Genomic DNA, 23,151 nt, shown 5'->3' with positions numbered 1-23,151 from the left:
TGGGATGTATTCAGGCCCCTAATATTCATAAAGGTAAATTTAATCTCACCCATCCTCCACTTAAGTCATATTCATTCTCCAAATACCTCTACAGCAGTCCCGAGCAAGCCAGACACTGTCTATATACAAATGTTTTATTTACTTTAAATAGCTTTGTCTGTTTTCTTTCTGTTCCTCTATCCTGTCAAATTAAATGGTGTTCCTTTCGAACTTGAATTATTATTTTGTGTAAACCGCCCAGTCATGCTGGCAGGAAGGGTGGTACATTAAATACAATAAGCCATGTCACTGTGCTGCCACTGTGTGCCAACCAGGAGATTCCAGTATGCCAAAGATGGGAGGAATCGAGATGTTTTTCAGGCAGGGCGGAGCTTAGGCAGAGAGAAGGAATTTGAAGGGAGGGGAAGAGAGAGGTTTAGGGGCAAGGGAGGGAGAGAAAAAGGAGAGTTTGAGTGGACAGAATGAGAGGGACTGGGGAAAGACTGGAGAAAAGGAGAACTGGGAACAGGGGGAACATGAGGGGTCTCGGTACAGCCAGGAGCATCAGAAGCATCAATGGACAGCTTCCCGTGTGCCCTGTATGGATCCAATAGCCGCACATAGCTTGCTACAGCCCTGAGTGTAGGAGAGTTATATCGGGTCCACTGGGCCCTGTCTTTTTGTTGTTGATAGCATTTGGTTGGGGCCGCTGAGTCCCTGTTATTGTTTTTTTGCTGAATGTGAGCGTTACGCAATTAATTATAGAAGCTAATGTTTGTGGGAGTTTAAAAATACATTTATATTACAATGGGGAGGGGACTCAAATGTGCTTGTCCATGTAAAGCCCACCAAAAAGTTAATCCTGCCTTGACCGTTTTCAAAATTTTCAGAAAGCATTTGATATAGTCTCAGCTGAAAGAATTCTTAGGGAATTAAAAAGTCATGGAATAGTATGCAATGTCCTAATATGGAGTGGTAAATATTTAAAGAATAAACAAAAAAGAAATAGAAGCAACAGGGTAAATGCAAGTATTCATGAAGACTGAAAGTTTATACAGTGGCCAGGCTAATATTGCTAGCTATAAAGATGATTACAGAGCATTGTGGTTAAGCATGTGGAATACCCTAGGGATCGTATAGAACAAGTGTTTTATTTAATTTATTCATTAATCATATTTAAAAAGGAGCAATGAATAAGGTGATAAAATTTGTATATGACACAAAATCCTACAAAATATTTAAATCACGAGCCACCTGTGAGAAACTGCAGGAAAAGCTTCCAAGGTTGGGGAACTGGACATCTAAAAGGCAGATTAAATTTAATGGACTAGTGCAAAGTGATGTGTATAAAGAGATTAATTTTAATTGGGCATAGATGAGGCTTGTCCAAGTTATCTCCTTAATGGCTGCAAACAGGCCATGTTTTCAGGATATCCCTCATAAATATGCATTAACAACCTTACAATACTGGGCTATACCCTACTTGCTAACTGAACCAACAATACTACCAGTATAAATCTCTCTGCCAGTTAATTAATTTTTAATAAATATGCATGAGAAAGATTTGAAGGCCTACTATGTCCAGTGTATGCAGATCTCTCTCATGCACGTTTATTAAGGATATCCTGAAAACCTGGTCTACTTGAAGCCCTTGAGGACTCCACCTAGACAAGTCTGGTGTAGATAATGCTGGATTCCATATTACAATACAGTATATATACTTCTACCCCGCAAAGTCCATTTAGAGTTCCGTATGCTTTACAATCCTCAAGAAGCCAAGCAGACCCCAGGAAAATACAAAAACTTTTTTAAAAACCACAGTAAAAGGTACACATAATAACTAAATTACAGAGTAATATAACAACTTGTAGAATAGTTCACAGAGATGAGTTTTAAGTGCCCTGTTATTACATTTAAGAATGTTACCTCCCTAGCGCTCCTTGATGTAGCATTTATCCAGTCAATATTGGGGTAATTGAAATATTGTGGTAACTGAATTATAATGTTGCCCAATTTGCCAGCTTTCCTAATTTTGTAAACGTGTTCATCTGTTTGTTCGTTCTGTCCTGGTAGACAGTAGTACAGCCCTACCAGTATAATCTTTCCCTTCACTTGTGGAATTTCTATCCACAAGAATTCCATGCTGCTATCTGTTTCATGTAGAATATTTATTTTGCTTGACTCACTTCTGTCTTTAACATATAGTGCAACCCCCCTTCCAATTTGATCCACTCTATCATTGTGATATAATTTGTACCCTGATAACACAGTGTCCTATTGAGTGTACTCCTTCCACCAGGTCTTTGAGATGCCTATTATAGCTACCTCTTCATTTAGTGCTATATACTCCAACTCTCCCATCTTATTTTTTAGGCTTCTAGAATTGGTATATGGACACTTCAAATTGTGGTTTGTTTTTTTCCTAGCATCTACAAGTTGATGGGGATAATTTGCATCCCTTACTCTATTCTCCCATTAGACATTCCTGGCTTTCTTTCAGCATTATTGAAACCTCTCTATTGGGATTCCCTACAGGTCCTGGTTCAATAGTACCCTTCAAGGATACTCCACACCAAACCTTGAGCTCCTGAGTGATTGTCAGCTCCCCCCCCCCCCCCCCCCCCCCCATTTTAGTTTAAAAGATGCTCTATCTCCTTTTTAATGGTTTGGTTTATTTTTTTATTTATTTTTTTTTTTGCAAGATCATTTCAGAATTATTGTGTAGCTTTCTATTCTGGCTCTATAAGATTATGGAATATTTTTGTATATGGGCATAATCTCTAAGTTGCTTTCTAAAATTCAATTAATTCAATTAATTCAACATTCAGCTGCAAGATTAATTTTTAAAAATCTTGAACAGATCGTGTCCTTTATTGAAGGAGTTACATTGGCTACCAATACAGGCTCAGGTTCATTTTAAAGTGTTATGCTTAGTTTTTAAGGCTTTTCCAGAAGATTTATCTCAATTGGTGAAAATGCTAACCATTATGCAACCTCTAGAAGGTGTAATCAGTTATTTGGCCTTTCCTACAATCAAGAATGTGAGATTTAAGGTTTTATTTTCCCACTCTTTTCTATTTTTAGCTGTTCAGTTATGGAATGATCTCCTGGTGGAATTGTGCTCAATGAGTAACTCTTTCCTTAATGCATTGAAAACTTATTTGTTTAAGAAGAATATGATGTTATAGGTTTAAAAAAAAAAAAATTGTATTCGTTACGCTTTGTAATTCCTGATGTGTGCATCAGCCTCTTTTGATATTGTAACTCTTGCCTGAATCTCATTTTAAGATTGCTAGCAGGTGATAAGTCTCATATAACATAACAAGACCTTGGCAAAATGGGTAGCACCAGCAAACTGAAGAACCCAAAATATAGCCTAAGGCAGTCTCTTCCAAATCCAAACAATCTAAAATTATTATCTTATCTGTTCAGGAAAAATCTAAAGGCTTACTTATTTTTAAAGTTTCTGCTTTAAATTTATCACTTAATTAGTGCATTTTGTGATCTACTTTGAACCTTTTTTCGAAGTTGGTGGAATACAAGCACAGTATCAATATTTGCCCCCTGATAGGTCAGATTTTCATGACATCTTTAATGAATATGCAGGTAATATGCATGTAAATCTATCTCATCCATGTTCATTTGAAATATCCTGAAATCTTGAAAGGTTTGTGGCCCTCCAGGACATAGTAAATGACGGCAGAAAAAGACCTGCAATGGTCCATCCAGTCTGCCCAACAAGACAAACTCATATGTGCTACTTTTTATGTATACCCTACTTTGATTTGTACAGGGAGTAAATGCCAAGTGCCTAAAGTACTTCTAGGGGAGGTGCAGTTTCAGCAGATGCATCATAGAAACAATGATTCTCTAGTTAGGAAATTGCTCCCTTCAAACTACTCCTCTCATCTTATACACACACACATAGAGTCAATATAGACATACACACTTAACCATCCATATGTACACAGATACATATAGAAATATACATAGATATGCCCACAGACAGGGAAGGGAAGGGAAATGGGACTTGATATACCGCCTTTCTGAGGTTTTTGCAACTACATTCAAAGCGGTTTACATACTGTATATTCAGGTACTTATTTTGTACCAAGGGCAATGGAGGGTTAAGTGACTTGCCCAGAGTCACAAGGAGCTGCAGTGGGAATTGAACTCAGTTCCCCAGGATCAACGTCCAATGCACTAACCACTAGGATACTCCTCCACTCCAGAGAATAAGGAATTCTCTGCATGATTTCCCTACCATACACTCCTCCTCTACTGCCACTAAACTGTTCCTGCTTCACTGGCTTTCAGTGATTCAGATGTGTACTTCATCACATTCTACTGTGAAATCTATTCACTGAACTATATAGCTTTCTCAATGATTGCTACGTAGTGACACCTAGTAACTGAGCTGTGTAGTTTGCTATTTGTTGCTAACAATACCTGTTGTTGTAGGACATTCTCTGGTTAAACTATATAATCCATCCTTTGAACTCTGTTGACAGTGACATCTAATAGCTAGATATGTTATCAAATTTGGTTTCATTTATTATTCTTTGCAAACCAATAGAAACTACAAATCACACAACCTCCCTAACTCACCACATCCTTGACACAACCCCCTTCACCCAAATACCCTAGACCCCCCTCACCCATACTACATGTCACTTTTCACCCAACACACATCCTACTCTACTATACCCCTCACTTACCTTCCGTCACCCATCCTGTATGGTACACAACCCCTCACTCACCATGCATGCCACCGCTTGTACTCTCCCCTCTCACCCACCACACATATCTTCCCAATTCCCTTTCTCTTGTAATCTGCTCCCCCATTTCCTTTACCCACCCCACACCCACTTGCACCATCCCCTACTCCTTTGTACTCTCTACCCCAAAAATGCACACTCTCCCAGACACAAGCCCCTCTGCTGGCTTTCAAGAGAGTCCACACTAGTAATAATGAAACCAATATTCAGCAGCAGTGATCTATGTATAAAGATAAGTGCTTTTCTCCCACCCTCTCAGCTCCTTTTTTATGCATAAATCTATGCATTTAGAAGGTAATTACTGTAGATTGGCTACATATGTAAACAGCAGTTTCAGAAAGCTGCTATGTACACGTATAGATCTCCAAGATAAGATTCTCTGTTGTAGAATAGCATGTAGTGTACGTAAATGCATAAATGCCAATTTGCTTGGAACCTATGCATTAGGTGTGCATAACTGCACACGCCCAGTTGTAGACTTGCCCTGCACATGTATAATGCAATTATGCATTTATATACTTCCATGCATAATTGCTGGTGCATATGACAGCAGTTCTATAACAGTGCACCTATATTTAGGCACCTAGAGGGCACCAATTAGGAGCCCATTCTATAGGCACTTGCTTTGTGCTACAGAACACTAGCATAACTGAGTATATATGCGCCTATTCAGTAAGGCACAAACACTTAAGCCAGCCACAGAGCTGGTATAAATACTTGTGGTTAACTGTCAGAGATATACATGTAACTTATAGTATTTTATAAGTTAAGTGCATGTGAGTCCTGTCCATGTGTATGCCCACAGGTCAAATATGCTTTATGCAAGATATTTACAGAATAGCATTTAAGCACATTTACTGCTCACTTAAACACATATCTGGTATGTAAATGTTAGTGCCTTATTTACAGAATTGCTCTCTATATGTGGAAACTGCCACCCTCTTTTTTTCTGCATGCAGCTTTGTAATATCTCTCTTCCCACTAAGTTGGGCTAGCAAATACATGTATATTTCCCTGCATCTTTGTACCTATTTTACACAAGGCTTTGCATTCTACAAAGTTGTTTTGTAAAATACTGGGGGAATGCTGAATACCCCAAACCTGAAAATTTCAATTCCCCCATTGGGGCGCTATAAAAATGGTGCTTGTAGTATATCAAATAGCCTAATTTTATAAGAATAAGTTGGTGAAAATTGAGGAATAAGCAATGTTTACTTTTACCACCAGCTACCAAATGTACAACTTGCTTTTATCTATCAGGCCCAATAATAACAACTATTCAGCAAGGAATAAAAACAAAAGAGCAAGTTTTCACAATGACTCAGCAAGGATCAATGGTGCAACCACACCTTGAGTATTGTGTACAATCAAAGAGGTTAGATTGGACACAGGAGATGGCATGATGTCATAAAGATGAAGCCAATTAGATTTCCCTCTCCTCTGTGCAGCCATCACCCCCATTCACTCAAAACAAAGCAAGCAAAGCTCTAACCATGTTGTCATTCTTTATTGTTGGTAGCATTTTTATTTGATTTCACTTATATTTTCAAACATGCTGGCTTGTGCAGCATACGGATGTACACAGAGAAAGTATTGGTTTCATCAGTTAGAGTAAGTAATTAGTTCCAAATTTTAAATCATTGTGTCAATTGGAGGGTCTGGTTATAAGGACTCCCTGTATTCATGCAGATCTTTTTTCACTAGTAAAGGGCAACCAAAACAGACGACATGTTATGAGAATCAGGTTGCACGGCTGTGGCCATGCCCCCGCATACAGAATCATCTGTTCCTGGTTCCTGCATCCTGCCTAGCACTCTCCCTAGTGCTGTGTCTACTCCGAGTGACCTGGCTGCGGTCCAAGGGCAAACCTTCCTTGAGTTCACGGTCAGTTTGCAAAGGCCATGAGCTTGGCTGAGTCACCCATCCTGCAGTTGCATTAGCAACTGGCTCTCCAGCTTCAACACCTAGCTACTGCTAGTGATATGCAATTTATCCTTAAAATCGAGCGTGGTACCGGAAGATTGGAGGGTGGCAATGTAACTCCCATTTTTAAAAAAGGTTCCAGGGGAGATCCGGGAAATTATAGACCGGTGAGTCTGACGTCGGTGCCGTGGAAAATGGTAGAGGCTATTATTAAAAACAAAATTACAGAGCACATCCAAGGACATGGATTACTGAGACCAAGTCAGCACGGCTTTTGTGTGGGGAAATCTTGCCTGACCAATTTACTTCAATTCTTTGAAGGAGTAAACAAACATGTGGACAAAGGGGAGCCGGTTGATATTGTGTATCTCGATTTTCAAAAAGCGTTTGACAAGGTACCTCATGAAAGGCTACAGAGGAAATTGGAGGGTCATGGGATAGGTGGAAAAGTCCTATTGTGGATTACAAACTGGTTGAAGGATAGGAAACAGAGAGTGGGCAGTATTCACAATGGAGAAGGGTAGTTAGTGGGGTTCCTCAGGGGTCTGTGCTAGGACCGCTGCTTTTTAATATATTTATAAATGATTTAGAGATGGGAGTAACTAGCGAGGTAATTAAATTTGCTGATGACACAAAGTTATTCAAAGTCGTTAACTCGCAACAGGATTGTGAAAAATTACAGAAGGACCTTACGAGACTGGGCGGCTAAATGGCAGATGACGTTTAATGTGAGCAAGTGCAAGATGATGCATGTGGGAAAAAAGAACCCGAATTATAGCTACATCATGCAAGGTTCCATGTTAGGAGTTACGGACCAATAAAGGGATCTGGGTGTCGTCGTCGATAATACACTGAAACCTTCTGCTCAGTGTGCTGCTGCGGCTCGGAAAGCGAATAGAATGTTGGGTATTATTAGGAAAGGTATGGAAAACATGTGTGAGGATGTTATAATGACGTTATATCGCTCCATGGTGCGACTGCACCTTGAATATTGCGTTCAATTCTGGTCACCGCATCTCAAGCAAGATATGGTGGAATTGGAAAAGGTGCAGCGAAAGGTGACTAAAATGATAGCGGGGATGGGACGACTTCCCTATGAAGAAAGACTAAGGAGGCTAGGGCTTTTCAGCTTGGAGAAGAGACGGCTGAGGGGAGACATGATAGAGGTATATAAAATAATGAGTGGAGTGGAACGGGTGGATGTGAAGCGTCTGTTCACGCTTTCCAAAAATACTAGGACTAGGGGGCATGTGATGGAACTACAGTGTAGTAAATTTAAAACAAATCGGAGAAATTGTTTCTTCACCCAACGCATAATTAAACTCTGGAATTCATTGCCGGAGAACGTGGTGAAGGCGGTTAGCTTGGCAGAGTTTAAAAAGGGGTTAGACGTTTTCCTAAAGGACAAGTCCATAAACCGCTACTAAATGGACTTGGGAAAAATCCACAATTCTGGGAATAACATGTATAGAATGTTTGTACGTTTGGGAAGCTTGGCAGGTGCTCTTGGCCTGGATTGGCCGCTGTCGTGGACAGGATGCTGGGCTCGATGGACCCTTGGTCTTTTCCCAGTGTGGCATTACTTATGTACTTATGTACCTAGCTGGTGCCGTCCAAGACATGACTTCACACATAAGTACATAAGTATTGACACTGAGACAGACCAGAGGTCCATCAAGCCCAGCATTCTGTTTCCAACAGGGGCCAATCCAGGTCACAAATACCTGGCAAGATCCCAAAAGAGTTCAATACATTTTATGCTGCTTATTCCAGAAATAAGCAATGCATTCTCCAAGCCAATTTAATAATGGTCTATGGAATTTTCCTTTAGGAAGCTGTCCAGACCTTTTTTAAACACCGCTAAGCTATTCTCTGGCAACAAATTCCAGAGTACATTATACATTGCGTGAAGAAAAAATTTCTTCGACTCGTATTAAATTTGCTCCTTTGTAGCTTAATCGCATGCCCCCTAGTCCTAGTATTTTTTGAAAGAGTAAACAAACGATTCACATCTATCCATTCCACTCCTCATTATCTTACAGACCTCTATCATATCTCCCCTCAGCCGTCTTTTCTCCAAGCTGAAGAGCCCTAGCTGCTTCAGCCTTTCCTCATAGGGAAGTCGTCCCATTCCCTTTATCATTTTTGTTGCCCTTCTCTGTACCTTTTTTAATTCCACTATATCTTTTTTGAGATGCGGTGACCAGAATTGAACACAGTATTTGAGGTGCAGTCGCACCATGGACCAATACAAAGGCATTACAGCATCCTCACTTTTGTTTTCCACTCCTTTCCTAATAATACCTAACATTCTATTTGCTTTCTTAGCCGCAGCAGCACACTGAGCAAAAGGTTTCAACATATCATCAACAACGACGCCACCGAGATCCCTTTCCTGGTCGGTGACTCCTAACGTGGAACCTTGCATTATGTAGCTATAATTTGGGTTCCTCTTTCCCACATGCATCACTTTGCACTTACTCACATTAAACGTCATCTGCCATTTAGATGCCCAGTCTCATGAGGTCCTCTTGCGATTTTTTCACAATCCTCTTGCGTTTTAAAAACTTTGAATGACTTTGTATCATCAGCAAATTTAATTACCTCACTACTTACTCCAATCTGTAGATCATTTATAAATATGTTACAAAGCAGTGGTCCCAGCACAGACCCCTGGGGAACCCCAGTATCTACCCTTCTCCATTGAGAGTACTGACCATTGAACCCTACTCTCTGTTTTCTATCCATTAACCAGTTCTTAATCCACAATAGGACACTACCTCCTATGACTCTCCAATTTCTTCTGAAGTCTTTCATGAGGTACTTTGTCAAATGCCTTTTGAAAATCTAGATACACAATCAAGCTTATTTTAGAAAGAGAAGAGCGCCCATCTTTCTACATAAATCGGGAGATGGGTGTCTTTCTCTCAGGGTCGCCCAAATCGGCATAATTGAAAGCCGATTTTGGGCGTCCCCAACTGCTTCCCGTCGCGGGGATGACCAAAGTACCTGGGGGCGTGTCGGAGGTATAGCGAAGGCGGGACTGGGGTGTGCCTAACAGATGGGCGTCCTTGAGCGATAATGGAAAAAAGAAGGGCGTCCCCGATGAGCACTTGGGCGACTTTACTTGGTCCATTTTTCCTTATGATCAAACCTCAAAAAGGTGCCTGAACTGACCAGATGACCACCGGAGGGAATCGGGGATGACGTCCCCTGACTCCCCCAGTGGTGACTAATGCCCTCCCTCCCTGAAAAAACCAACTTTAAAAACTTTTTTTGCCAGCCTCAAGTATCATACTCGGGTCCATCACAGCAGTATGCAGGTCCGGGGGGGGGGGGGGGGGGAGGTATGTGTGTGTCAGCGGAGGCATAGCGAAGGAATGGACATCCTTCTTTCAAACATTTTGGATGTCCTGGACTGCCCCCCCCCCCCCCCCCCCGCCTACAGGGACAGCCAAATTTCAAGGGAGTGGAGTGGAGGAGTGGCTTAGTTGTTAGAGCACTGGTCTTGCAATCCAGAGGTGGCCGGTTCAAATCCCACTGCTGCTACTTGTGATCCAAAATCCAAATAAATAAATAAAGGGGGTGGAGGCATAGCAAAGGCATGGATATCCTTCTCACAGAAATGTCCACATTTTGGACATCCTCAACTGCCAGTCACAGGGACTGGATGCATAGCGAAGGCACCTAAACTTGGATGTCCTTCACCCCCATCGCAGGGACTGAGGCATAGCGAAGGCACTTGGACGTCCTTCACCTATACCAAAGAAAAAAGACGTCCCGGACGAGCACTTGGACGTTTACACCTGGACTTCTGTTTTTTTTTTTCAGGTTGTAGACGGCTATTATACACACAGCTTGTCTGCGTGTATGAAGCCGTCTTTGGCATGCACAGAGCAGCCACGCATAACGCTTGGCTGCTCTGCACTGGCTTCCCCTCCTTAGGAAGGAAATCGTGTGCAAATCAGCTAACAGTGAGCAGCTCATTTGCATGCGATTTCCTTCATGCATGCCCGTTCCTTTCCGAATCGCTAAGGGATCGGTAAGGGAAGGGCTTTTTCCGTTCAGTTAGTGCATCAGTTAGTCCACTGCAGTGCCCCCCTAGGGTGCCTGGTTGGTGTCCTGGCATGTCAGGGAGACCAGTGCACTACGAATGCTGGCTCCTCCCACGACCAAATGAGTTGGATTTGGTCATTTTTGAGATGAGCGTCCTTGGTTTTCATTATGGCCGAAAACCGGGGACGACCATCTCTAAGGTCGACTATCTCAAAGGTCGACCTAAATGTTGAGATTTGGGCGTCCCCGACCTTATTATCGAAATGAAAGATGGCCGCACATCTTGTTTCGATAATATGGGTTTCCCTGCCCCTTCGCAGGGACGTCCTGCGAGGACGCCCTCAGGAAAACTTGGGCTCCCCATTCGATTATGCCCCTCAATATCAACCAGCTCACCTTTATCCACATGTTTGTTCACCCCTTTGAAGAAATGTAATAGATTGGTTAGGCAAAATTTCCCTTCACTAAATTCATGTTGTCTTTGTCTCATTAATCCATGCTTTTGAATATGCTTTGTAATTTTGTTCTTTATAATAGTCTTTACCATTTTGCCCGGCACCGACCTCAGGCTCCCCTCTGGAACCTTTTTTAAATATTGGCGTTACATGGGCTACCCTCCAATCTTCCGGTACCACACTTGATTTTAAAGATAAATTACATATTACTAACAATAGTTCCGCCTCTTCGTTTTTTAATTCTATCAGTACTCTGGGATGAATATCATCCGGCCCAGAAGATTTGCTACTCTTCAATTTGTCAAATTGCCCCATTACATCCTCTAGGTTTATAGAGATTTCATTCAGTTTCTCTAACTTGTCAGCATTGAATACTATTTCTGGCACCGGTATCTCTCCCAAATCTTCCTCGGTGAAGACAGATGCAAAGAATTCATTTAATCTCTCCGCTATACTACTACTTATCATATCTAAAGTGCTACTAGACGTATGCACAGGGCCGGTCTTAAGGCGAGGCGGCCACATAGGGCCTCGCGCTCAGGGGGGCCCCGCGCGGCACGCCTCAGGTCGCCCCGACCGCCCAAGCTCCAGTCCTCCCTCCCTCCCAACGGTGCGCGACGGCGGCATGGTGGGGGCGGTCCGCCCCAGATGTCAGCGGGTGGGGGGGTGCTCCAAGTCTGTTCCCGCTGCTCCCAACCTGTCCTGCCTTTAAAAAAACAATTTCGAAGCACCGGAGTGACAGACAGTGCCTCGCGTCTGCCCTGCTACTAAAAATCTCTTCGACATCATTGGGCCTTCCCACATTGAGTCCCGCCCTCCTCTGAGGTAACCTTCAATTACCGCGAGGGCGGGCGGGACTCAATGTGGGAAGGCCCGAACGAGGTTGAAGAGATTTTTAGTAAAAGGCAGACGCGAGGCGCTGTCTGTCACTCCAGCGCTTCAAAATTGTTTTTTTAAAGGCAGTGAGGGTGGTGGGCAGCAGGAGAATGGAGCTGGTAGGTGGGTCGGGGGGGAGGGACTCAGATGGGAGAAGGGTGTGGGGTGGGGGTTCTCAGGTGGGGGAAGGGTGGGGTGGGGAGGGGGTTCTCAAATGAGAAGGAGACTGAGGTGGGGAGGGGGATCACGGATGGGAGAAGGGGGTGGGGAGGGGGTTCTTGGATGATTGAAGGGGACTGGGGTTGGGGAGGGGATTCTCGGATGGGAGGGGACGGGTGGGGAGGGGACTGGGGTTCTTGGATGGGAGAAGGGGACTGAGGTGGGGAGGGGGTTCATGGATGGGAGAAGGGGGTGGGGAGGGGGTTCTTGGATGGTTGAAGGGGATGGGTGGGGAGGGGACTGGGGTTCTTGGATGGGAGAAGGGGACTGGCACTGGGGTCTGAGAAGGGGCAATATGGTAAAATGGGGGCCATGCCTGGGGCTGGTGGGAAAATGGGGCATGCGTGGGTCAGGTGGGAGAATGGTTCTGAAAAGCGGGGCCCTAATACAAGGCATGTAGATGAAGGGGGCTGGAACTGGGGGCTGAAAAGGAGGGTAGGTGGGATAAGGGGGCTAGTACTGGGACTGGAGGCTGAAAAGGGGCAGGGGCTGAAACTGGGGACTGGGGGCTGAAAAGGGGACAGGGAGAAGTGGCTAGGGGGCTGAAGCTCGGGACTGGTGGGAGAAAAGGGCTGGGGCTGAAATGGGGGACTGGTGGGATAGTGGGGCTGGAACTGGGGGCTGAAAAAAGGGGCAGATCCTGGATGGGGGAGCGAGAGGGAGGGCAAACCCTGGATAGATGGGAGAGGGAGGGCAAATGGTGGATTGAAGGGACAGAGAGAAAGGGCAGACAGTGGATGGAAGGGATAGAAAGGGCCGACAGTGAATGGATGCGGGAGAGAGAGAGGGCAGACAGGGGCAGATGGTGGATGGATTGTGGAAGGGGCAGAGATAGAGGGCAGATGTGGATGGAAGATGCAGGGAAAGAGGGCAGACGTTGGATGGAGGGGACAGCAGAGAGGGCAGACACTGGATGGCAGAGAGACCGAAGAAAGATGCTGGATGGAAGGAAGACAGTGAAAAGAAGATGAGGAAAGCAGAAACCAGAGACAACAAACTGTAAATAAAATATATATTTTTATTTTTTTGCTTTAGGATAAAGTAGTATTGTAGATGTGTTAATACAGTGGGGGAAATAAGTATTTGATCCCTTGCTGATTTTGTAAGTTTGCCCACTGACAAAGACATGAGCAGCCCATAATTGAAGGGTAGGTTATTGGTAACAGTGAGAGATAGCACATCACAAATTAAATCCGGAAAATCACATTGTGGAAAGTATATGAATTTATTTGCATTCTGCAGAGGGAAATAAGTATTTGATCCCCCACCAACCAGTAAGAGATCTGGCCCCTACAGACCAGGTAGATGCTCCAAATCAACTCGTTACCTGCATGACAGACAGCTGTCGGCAATGGTCACCTGTATGAAAGACACCTGTCCACAGACTCAGTGAATCAGTCAGACTCTAACCTCTACAAAATGGCCAAGAGCAAGGAGCTGTCTAAGGATGTCAGGGACAAGATCATACACCTGCACAAGGCTGGAATGGGCTACAAAACCATCAGTAAGACGCTGGGCGAGAAGGAGACAACTGTTGGTGCCATAGTAAGAAAATGGAAGAAGTACAAAATGACTGTCAATCGACAAAGATCTGGGGCTCCACGCAAAATCTCACCTCGTGGGGTATCCTTGATCATGAGGAAGGTTAGAAATCAGCCTACAACTACAAGGGGGGAACTTGTCAATGATCTCAAGGCAGCTGGGACCACTGTCACCACGAAAACCATTGGTAACACATTACGACATAACGGATTGCAATCCTGCAGTGCCCGCAAGGTCCCCCTGCTCCGGAAGGCACATGTGACGGCCCGTCTGAAGTTTGCCAGTGAACACCTGGATGATGCCGAGAGTGATTGGGAGAAGGTGCTGTGGTCAGATGAGACAAAAATTGAGCTCTTTGGCATGAACTCAACTCGCCGTGTTTGGAGGAAGAGAAATGCTGCCTATGACCCAAAGAACACCGTCCCCACTGTCAAGCATGGAGGTGGAAATGTTATGTTTTGGGGGTGTTTCTCTGCTAAGGGCACAGGACTACTTCACCGCATCAATGGGAGAATGGATGGGGCCATGTACCGTACAATTCTGAGTGACAACCTCCTTCCCTCCGCCAGGGCCTTAAAAATGGGTCGTGGCTGGGTCTTCCAGCACGACAATGACCCAAAACATACAGCCAAGGCAACAAAGGAGTGGCTCAGGAAGAAGCACATTAGGGTCATGGAGTGGCCTAGCCAGTCACCAGACCTTAATCCCATTGAAAACTTATGGAGGGAGCTGAAGCTGCAGTTGCCAAGCGACAGCCCAGAACTCTTAATGATTTAGAGATGATCTGCAAAGAGGAGTGGACCAAAATTCCTCCTGACATGTGTGCAAACCTCATCATCAACTACAGAAGACGTCTGACCGCTGTGCTTGCCAACAAGGGTTTTGCCACCAAGTATTAGGTCTTGTTTGCCAGAGGGATCAAATACTTATTTCCCTCTGCAGAATGCAAATAAATTCATATACTTTCCACAATGTGATTTTCCGGATTTAATTTGTGATGTGCTATCTCTCACTGTTACCAATAACCTACCCTTCAATTATGGGCTGCTCATGTCTTTGTCAGTGGGCAAACTTACAAAATCAGCAAGGGATCAAATACTTATTTCCCCCACTGTAAATGTTTATAATAGAACATGTAAACAAGGTAATCTTTTTATTGGACTAATTTTAATACATTTTGGCTAACTTTCGGAGAACAAAACCCCCTTCCTCAGGTCAGGATAGGATACTGTAACAGTACTATACTATATTGACCTGAGAAAGGATGTTTTGCCTCTGAAAGCTAAATCTATTAGTCCAATAAAATGGTATTATTTTATTTTCTATATTTGTTTTATTTCTATTTGTTAATTTGTAAAGTGGTGATTGGTATTTGTTAGGTTTTTTTTCAAATTTACATCTGCTGTCTTTATATTTTGCACAGTACTAGAGGACATTTTCTGTTTCTGTGGTGTTGCATTGTATGCAGAGTCTGGCATCTTGGGGGTTGTTTAATTTTTGTCTAAATAGAAAGTTTAAATAGTACTACTTATTCTATAGTGGATTAGGGTGTATCTGTGTTTGTGAAAAAGACATGGCTTTCAGTTGGCATTGACTGTGCAGGATCGACGATCTGTACTATTCTGTCTGGTTTCATTTTACAATAGGTGAATTGATGTTCTAGTGCTCACTGTAGTGTTTTAAGATGTTTTCCTTTTCTTTGTGTGATTCGAAGAAATGACTGCTTATGGTATGGTAGAATTGCTCTATAGGTCCTGAGTATTTTGTATTCTTGGCATACCTAGTACTGGATTTTGGAGGGGGGTCTTAAAAAATGACCGGGAGGGAGGGAGCTGGGGGCCTTGGAGCTCGGCGGGAGGGGTGGCTGGCCCTGGAGCTAGGGTGGGGGGGAAGCTAGGGTGGGGGCGGAGCAAGGACGGGGGCAGGGCTAGGGTGGGGCCCCATCAAATTGGTCTGCATAGGGCCCCGCACTTGCTAAGACCGGCCCTGCGTATGCAACGCTGTACATTTGAACATGAAGAGACAGTCCCTGCTCGACAGAGCTTACAATCTAATTAGGACAAACAGGACAAACAAGAGATAAGGGAATATTAAAGTGAGGATGATAAAATAAGGGTTCTGAACAAGTGAATAAGAGTTAGGAGTTAAAAGCAGCATCAAAAAGGTGCGCTTTTAGCTTAGATTTGACTGCCAGAGATAGAGCTTGACGTACCGGCTCAGGAAGTCTATACCAGGCATATGGTGCAGCAAGATAAAAGGAACAGAGTCTGGAGTTAGCAGTGGAGGAGAAGGGTGCAGATAAGAGAGATTTACCCAGTGAACGGAGTTCCCGGGGAGGAATGTAGGGAGAGATGAGAGTGGAGAGGTACTGAGGAGCTGCAGAGTGAATGCATTTATAGCTCAATAAGAGGAGTTTGAACTGTATGCAGAAACGGATAGGAAGCCAGTGAAGTGACTTGAGGAGAGGGCTAATATGAGCATAACGACCCTGGCAGAATATTAGTCATGCAGCAGAATTTTGAACAGATTGAAGAGGAGAGAGATCTTGCAATCCACTGGCTAAGTGGGAGACCTGTGAGAAGCAAGTTGCAATAGTCTAAGCGAGAGGTGATAAGAGTGTGGATGAGGGTTCTGGTAGTGTGCTCAGAAAGGAAAGGGCGAATTTTGCTGATATTATAGAGAAAGAAACGACAGGTTTTAGCAGTCTGCGGAATATGTGCAGAGAAGGAGAGGGAGGAGTCAAAGATGACCCCAAGGTTACGAGCTGATGAGACAGGAAGTATGAGAGTGTTATCCACAGAAATAGAGAATGGGGGAGGAGGAGAGGTTGGTTTAGGGGGAAAGATAAGAAGCTCAGTCTTTGTCATGTTTAGTTTCAGATGGCGCTGAGACATCCAGGCAGCAATGTCAGACAAGCAGGCTGATACTTTGGCCTGGATTTCGGCCGAGATTTCTGGTGTGGAGAGGTAGATCTGGGAGTCATCAGCGTAAAGATGATACTGAAAACCATGGGATGAGATCAGAGTACCAAGGGAAGAAGTATAGATGGAGAAAAGAAGTCCCAGGACGGATTCCTGAGGTACACCAACTGACAGTGGTGTACCTCAGTATTGCCATGACTCTCTCTCTACAGCCATGAAATATTGCCTATGTCTCTCTCTCTCTCTCTACACCCATGAAATATTACCTATGACTCCCCCCACCATCCAGCATCTCATCTCATCTTTGTCTCTCCTCCCCCACCCATCTAGCATTGCTCATCTGTCTATCTATTTGTTTCTCTCCCCCTGGCATGAAGCACTGCCCTTGTCTTTCGCTCTCTCCCTCCCCCACAGCATTCAGCATTGCCAGTGTCTGTTTCTATTCCCCCCCCCCATTCAAAATTACCCTGGTCACCCTCTCTCTCTCCTCCTAACCATACCACATTACCCTGTGTGTGTGTGTCTCTCTCTCTATGCAGTACTCCCCCCCCCCCTCCATCCCACACTGACCTGCCTCTCTCCCTGGCATGCAGCATTGTCCCTGCCTCATTCTCCCCCCCCCCCCCATCTATTTATCACCTTCCTTCCTGTACAGCATTGCCCTGTTTCTGTCTCCACCTCCCATCCAGCACTGCCCTGTCTCCCCCTCCCCAACACGCCTGGCTCTCTCTCTCTCTTGACCACTATTGCCTTGTTTCTCTCTTTCTCTCCACTATACCATCTGCCATCATGCAGTACCTTTTGTTCCCTTCTTCCTGTTGCACCGCTGCCAGGCTCGCAGTAGTAATTAAACAGCAAAGATGCATAGGACCAGTTCTCCGCATGCTGCTGCTTCCACTGCCGACCCTGTCTCCTCTGATATAACTTCCTCTTTCAGAGGAGACTGGAGGCAGAGCCAGCAGAGGAAGCAGTAGCGGCACGCAGAGAGCTGGTTTTGAGTGTGTTTGATGCTTCATTACTACTATGGACTTGGCAGAGGAAGCAAAGGGAGGGGAAAGAGGGAACAAAAGGTACTGCATGATGGTGGGAGAGATAGGGGAGAGAAAGAGAGAGAGAAATGGGGCAACAGAAGATGGAAGTGGGGAGGAGAGAGAGACAGGGAAAATACTGGGAAGGCAGTGCGTCTGGCTGGTGAGATCATGGAGGGGGCCCGTTTACCAAAGCTTAGCACATGCTTATGGAATTAGTGCAAGCCAAATGCTAAGAAGCCCATAGGTATAAAATAGGTTTCTTAGCATTCAACACACACTATTTCTGTTACCACATGTTAAGCTTTAGTAAAAAAAAAACCCTGGAATTTGTTGCCAGAGGATATGACCAAGGATAATAGTATAGCTGGGTTTAGAAAGATTTAGGTAAGTTTCTGGTGGCTAGTTCCAATAATTATTGACCAAGGATCACCACTATCTTACTCAGAAAATGAACAACAGCAAAGGAACTCCCCACTAGTGCCTACTGAGGTCCACAGGAGTCAGCTCTGCGGGCGCTTAAGCACCCCCAATATTGAACAAACTCCTTGACTGTGTCCATGGACAGTTAATATTTGTTGGCTTTAGCACCTCCAATAACTGAAAAGTTGTCTCTTATGCTGAGGTCTTCTAGTTGATTTGAGTCAGCCCCTGTTGAAGACAGGAAACTGATCTAAACCATCATGGTAATTCTTAAGAATAGCAATGGTGGAGAAGAATGTGGTGTCTTCTTGAATTAATGACCAGAACTCTGCAGTAGTCTGACATTGATCTTAGAATATTGATGGACTAATATGAAAATAATACACAATCCTGCTGATATTCAGCCTGTGGTGGTCAGCGGTTTTTTTTAAATGCTGACCACAGTGGGTAGAATTAGCCCCAGATAGTCAATGTCAGGCCATGTCCAGTCACTGGCATTGAATATCCAAGGCTAATTCGGCATGTGCTAGCTGCCAGAGCTTATGTGGGTCCTGGCTGATATTCAACCAAGACTCACATAAGACACTTATGTGCGTCCAGTCTGAATATCAGCCAGGACCAACTTAAGTAAATGGGCCCACTCCTCCCTCCCACCTTCCTGGAAGAAAAGGCAGACCTCCCCTGCTGGATCTTCTTGTCTCCCCCCACCCCCCCCCCCCCCCCCCGTTCCCTGCTGGTCTAGCGGGGAAATGGACAGGACCAATACCTAAGTGCTTCTGCCTGCCTGCAGCAGCCTCCCTCTAGAGCCTCGCAGTACTGTGAGTATTTGTTTGCGCAACTTGTTTAACAAGCCAATCGGTGCTGATAATTGGCCAATAACAAGCAATTATTGGCACCAATTAGAATTTACCCGTGCAAATTTCTAAGCGTATTCTGTAAACTGGTGCTTGTAAATTCTAATACATGGATCTCAAAAAAGGGGCATGGCCAGGTCATGGGCGTATCTGGACTCTGGCGGTAGGAGGGGCCAGAGCCAGAGGGAGGGGGCACATTTCCGGATCCCCCCGCCACTGCCAGACCCCCCCCTCGCCACCAATGACACTCTCCACCCCCTCCCGCCGCCGCAAACCCTCCCTCGCTGCTGTCACTTACCTTTGCTGGTGGGGGACCCCAACCCCCCGCCAGCCTAGGTCCTCTCTTCCATGCAGGCTGCAAGTTGCAATGCTTCCTGTTCTTCTGAGTCTGACGTCCTGCACGTACAACGCGCAGGACGTCAGATTGAGTTCCAAATTCTAAGTCTGACGTCCTGCACGTTGTACGTGCAGGACGTCAGACTCAGAAGAACAGGAAGTGTTGCAACTTGCATCCTGCATGGAAGAGAGGACTTCGGCTGGCGGGGGGTTGGGGTCCCCCACCAGCAAAGGTAAGTGACAGCAGCGAGGGAGGGTTTGCGGCGGCGGGAGGGGGTGGAGAGTGTCATTGGTGGCGAGGGGGGGGGGGTCTGGCAGTGGCGGGGGGATCCGGAAATGTGCCCCCTCCCTCTGGCTCTGGCCCCCACTACCGCCAGAGTCCAGATACGCCCCTGACCTGGCCATGCCCCTTTTTTGAGATCCATGTATTAGAATTTACAAGCACCAGTTTACAGAATACGCTTAGAAATTTGCACGGGTAAATTCTAATTGGTGCCAATAATTGCTTGTTATTGGCCAATTATCAGCACCGATTGGCTTGTTAAACAAGTTGCGCAAACAAATACTCACAGTACTGCGAGGCTCTAGAGGGAGGCTGCTGCAGGCAGGCAGAAGCACGTAGGTATTGGTCCTGTCCATTTCCCCGCTAGACCAGCAGGGAATGGGGGGGGGGGGGGGGGGGGGGGAGACAAGAAGATCCAGCAGGGGAGGTCTTGTGAATTCTAATACATGGATCTCAAAAAAAGGGGCATGGCCAGGTCAGGGGCATATCTGGACTCTGGCGGTAGGGGGGGCCAGAGCCAGAGGGAGGGGGCACATTTCCGGACCCCCCCGCCACTGCCAGACCCCCCCCTCACTACCAATGACACTCTCCACCCCCTCCCGCCGACGCAAACCCTCCCTCGCTGCTGTCACTTACCTTTGCTGGTGGGGGACCCCAACCCCCCGCCAGCCGAGGTCCTCTCTTCCATGCAGGCTGCAAGTTGCAATGCTTCCTGTTCTTCTGAGTCTGACGTCCTGCACGTACAACGCGCAGGACGTCAGATTGAGTTCCAAATTCTGAGTCTGACGTCCTGCACGTTGTACGTGCAGGACGTCAGACTCAGAAGAACAGGAAGTGTTGCAACTTGCATCCTGCATGGAAGAGAGGACTTCGGCTGGCGGGGGCTTGGGGTCCCCCGCCTGCAAAGATCGGCGACGGGTTGGTGGCGGGCGTGCGGGAGGGAGGGGGAGAGGGTCGATGGTAGGGGGGTCCAGGGCGAAATCTGCGGGGGCCCAGGCCCCTGTGGCCCCACGCAGATACGCCCCTGGGCCAGGTTGTGGGTGTTCCTAAAAATTAAACACACTGTTGTAAAATACACCCGATCTGCGCCTAAGTTAGGCGTGTGCATTTACACCAGATTTTAGTTGGTGCAAATGGTCGTGTCCTAATTTTAGTCATGGAGATGGGTACCACATGCATTCTATAAACCACACCTAACTTTAGGAGAGGTTTATAGAATAGCGCTTAGTGTGTTTTCTTTGGTGTTGATTTTTTAGGCGCCATATAGTGAATCTGGTCTTAAGTGCCACTGAATATCCCAGGTTAGTCCCGGACAGGCAATTTAAATGGTTAGGAGCCCCACCTGGTCGTTTAAATCGCTTTGAATATCAACCTCAATACTATTAACATAAACCAATGTCTGTATGTTTTGTTTTCAGATTGGTTTATTAGTTTCCTCTCTTTTTTTTTTCTTTTTGTTACTGGTTCAGTCTTGGATCTCCTTCTTTTTAGAACTACAAAAGAAGTGTGCCTGCAGATAAGTTTTCAGGTTTTTGATTCCAATTAATGTTAATTCTCTTTTCTTTATTTTCTGTGTCAAGCTGTACTTGAAAATAATATTTTAAAAATTGCCCTAACAAAATTTGCTTGCTCATAAGAAAGAACTTTCAGTAACTACTTACACAACAGAATGCACTTTTTTCTTCCACTGAATAGACACACTATAGTTACTCTCTGACTTCTTGGTACAGTTCTAAAAGAAGCTATTTTTCTAAGACCTGTGCTTTATAGACAGGCTTTAAATTTTGTGCTCTTTTCCAGGGGGTTTATTTAGGTATAAGGGATGTTTAATTCAATATCCAAAATTCCTAACTTTAAACCTTCAATATGTTTAATGACAAAAAGTCTTAGCACGCCCTTGTGCTTGCTAAGGACATTTTTAGCACAGCAGTAAATAGCTTATTTTTTATTTTTTTGTATTAATGGGCATGTGCTAATATTGCCATTAATGTGTGGTCATTAAGATAGATTAGCACATGAGCCCTTACCGCCAACTATTTTGTAGATGGTAAGGGCTCATATGCCACTCAGCGCATGACAATGCAGACACACCCATTCTCTGCCCCAGACATGCCCCCCTCGGCTGTAGAAATAAAAATAATTTTTTAGCGCATGGTGAGCGTGCACTGACCTGGAACTTACTCTGAGAACACCCCAGAGTAAGTCCTTTTAAGCTGCAGTAAGCAGGCACTGGTGCTTACTGCAGCTTGGTAAAAGGACCCCTTAATGATGTTTAATGACCAACATTTCTGAGAAATGGTTGAGCACTTAAACCGTAACAGAATTTTCAGGAATATTTGAAAAACAACGTCTCTATTAGCAATTTTCTTTTAATAATCTATTCAAAACAGCAAAGAAATGTAATACAATACATGTTATAGCCATATGTCGATAATCTTTGAAATAAAACAGAAACAGAAGATGAAATCCAGTAAAAGTGTTCAAATGATGCAGAATCTGAAAGGACTAAAATCCTTGATATTAAATATTAGTCTAAAATGGTTCTTGGTTTCAAGGGTTGTAACTATGGCATTATATGTAATTACTTGTACTTTTAAGTCCCTAGTGGGAATAATTAGTCCACCTGTTGACAAACCATATCCCCTGTTCTACTGTTAATGTAGGCAATTGATTTGCACATGGGTGTAATTACCATCACTGATGCTGTCAGAAATAAGCTTTCCCACCAGAGTCCTGTCAATCACCACTTTCTCCAGATGAGGCCCAGAAAGGCTTAAGGACACCAGTACACCTGAACCGAAGAGAAGCTACAACAAAATAATCAAAAACAAAAAGAAGACATCAACAGTTGGCAAGCTAAAAATTTCTACTGCAAATAACATGTTCATCCCGTAAAGAAATCCACTGAAACAAAATTACATTTGAACCTTAGTTAAGAAAACAATGGGTGACAATGAATGAAAAACTAGACCTATTCAAATCAATGGCAATAACAGATTTCTCATTTGTAAGAAGGGGATAAATCCTGAAATAATGCTGTTTTACCTAAGGAAATGAGCTCTTTGATTATTGCCTAATTTGTGAGTGAATAAAAGTACTTTTACCTGCAGAGCACAAAGGTGGTCCCAGGGGTGAGATATTGAGGGGGTCTTTAACTAAAGGTTAGCTCGAGTCCCATTTTACTCCTATGGGCCCTGCTGCAGACAGCTCGAGCTATTCTTTAGTAAAAGACCCCCTCAAAAATATGTGTAGTTTTTCATAATCAAAACTGCATGTGTTTATTTATTTATTTAGATTTTGCTCACACCTTTTTCAGTAGTAGCTCAAGGTGAGTTACATTCAGGTACTCTGGATATTTCTCTTTCCCAGGAGGGCTCACAATCTAATTTGTTTCCAATAGACAAATAATGTAGCATGAAAGCAGGTGCAACTGCTGTGGGTCATTTTTCTTGAAGCAATAATCAAAGCAAAAGCCTGT

At 44.5% G+C, this 23,151-nt stretch overlaps 1 protein-coding gene across 1 annotated transcript in view; it reads right to left on the bottom strand.

Moving 5' to 3' along the window:
* WDPCP (WD repeat containing planar cell polarity effector) overlaps window positions 1-23,151 on the bottom strand; it is an 846,895-nt gene that overhangs the window by 532,203 nt on the left and 291,541 nt on the right. The window contains exon 8 of the mRNA XM_030196158.1: window positions 22,366-22,480. Coding sequence (XP_030052018.1) covers window positions 22,366-22,480 — 115 coding nt within the window. The remainder of the gene's footprint in view (window positions 1-22,365; window positions 22,481-23,151) is intronic.

Source organism: Microcaecilia unicolor, chromosome 3, assembly GCF_901765095.1.
Source record: "Microcaecilia unicolor chromosome 3, aMicUni1.1, whole genome shotgun sequence".
Lineage (NCBI taxonomy): Eukaryota > Metazoa > Chordata > Amphibia > Gymnophiona > Siphonopidae > Microcaecilia > Microcaecilia unicolor.
This window is presented reverse-complemented; position numbering and strand designations above follow the sequence as displayed.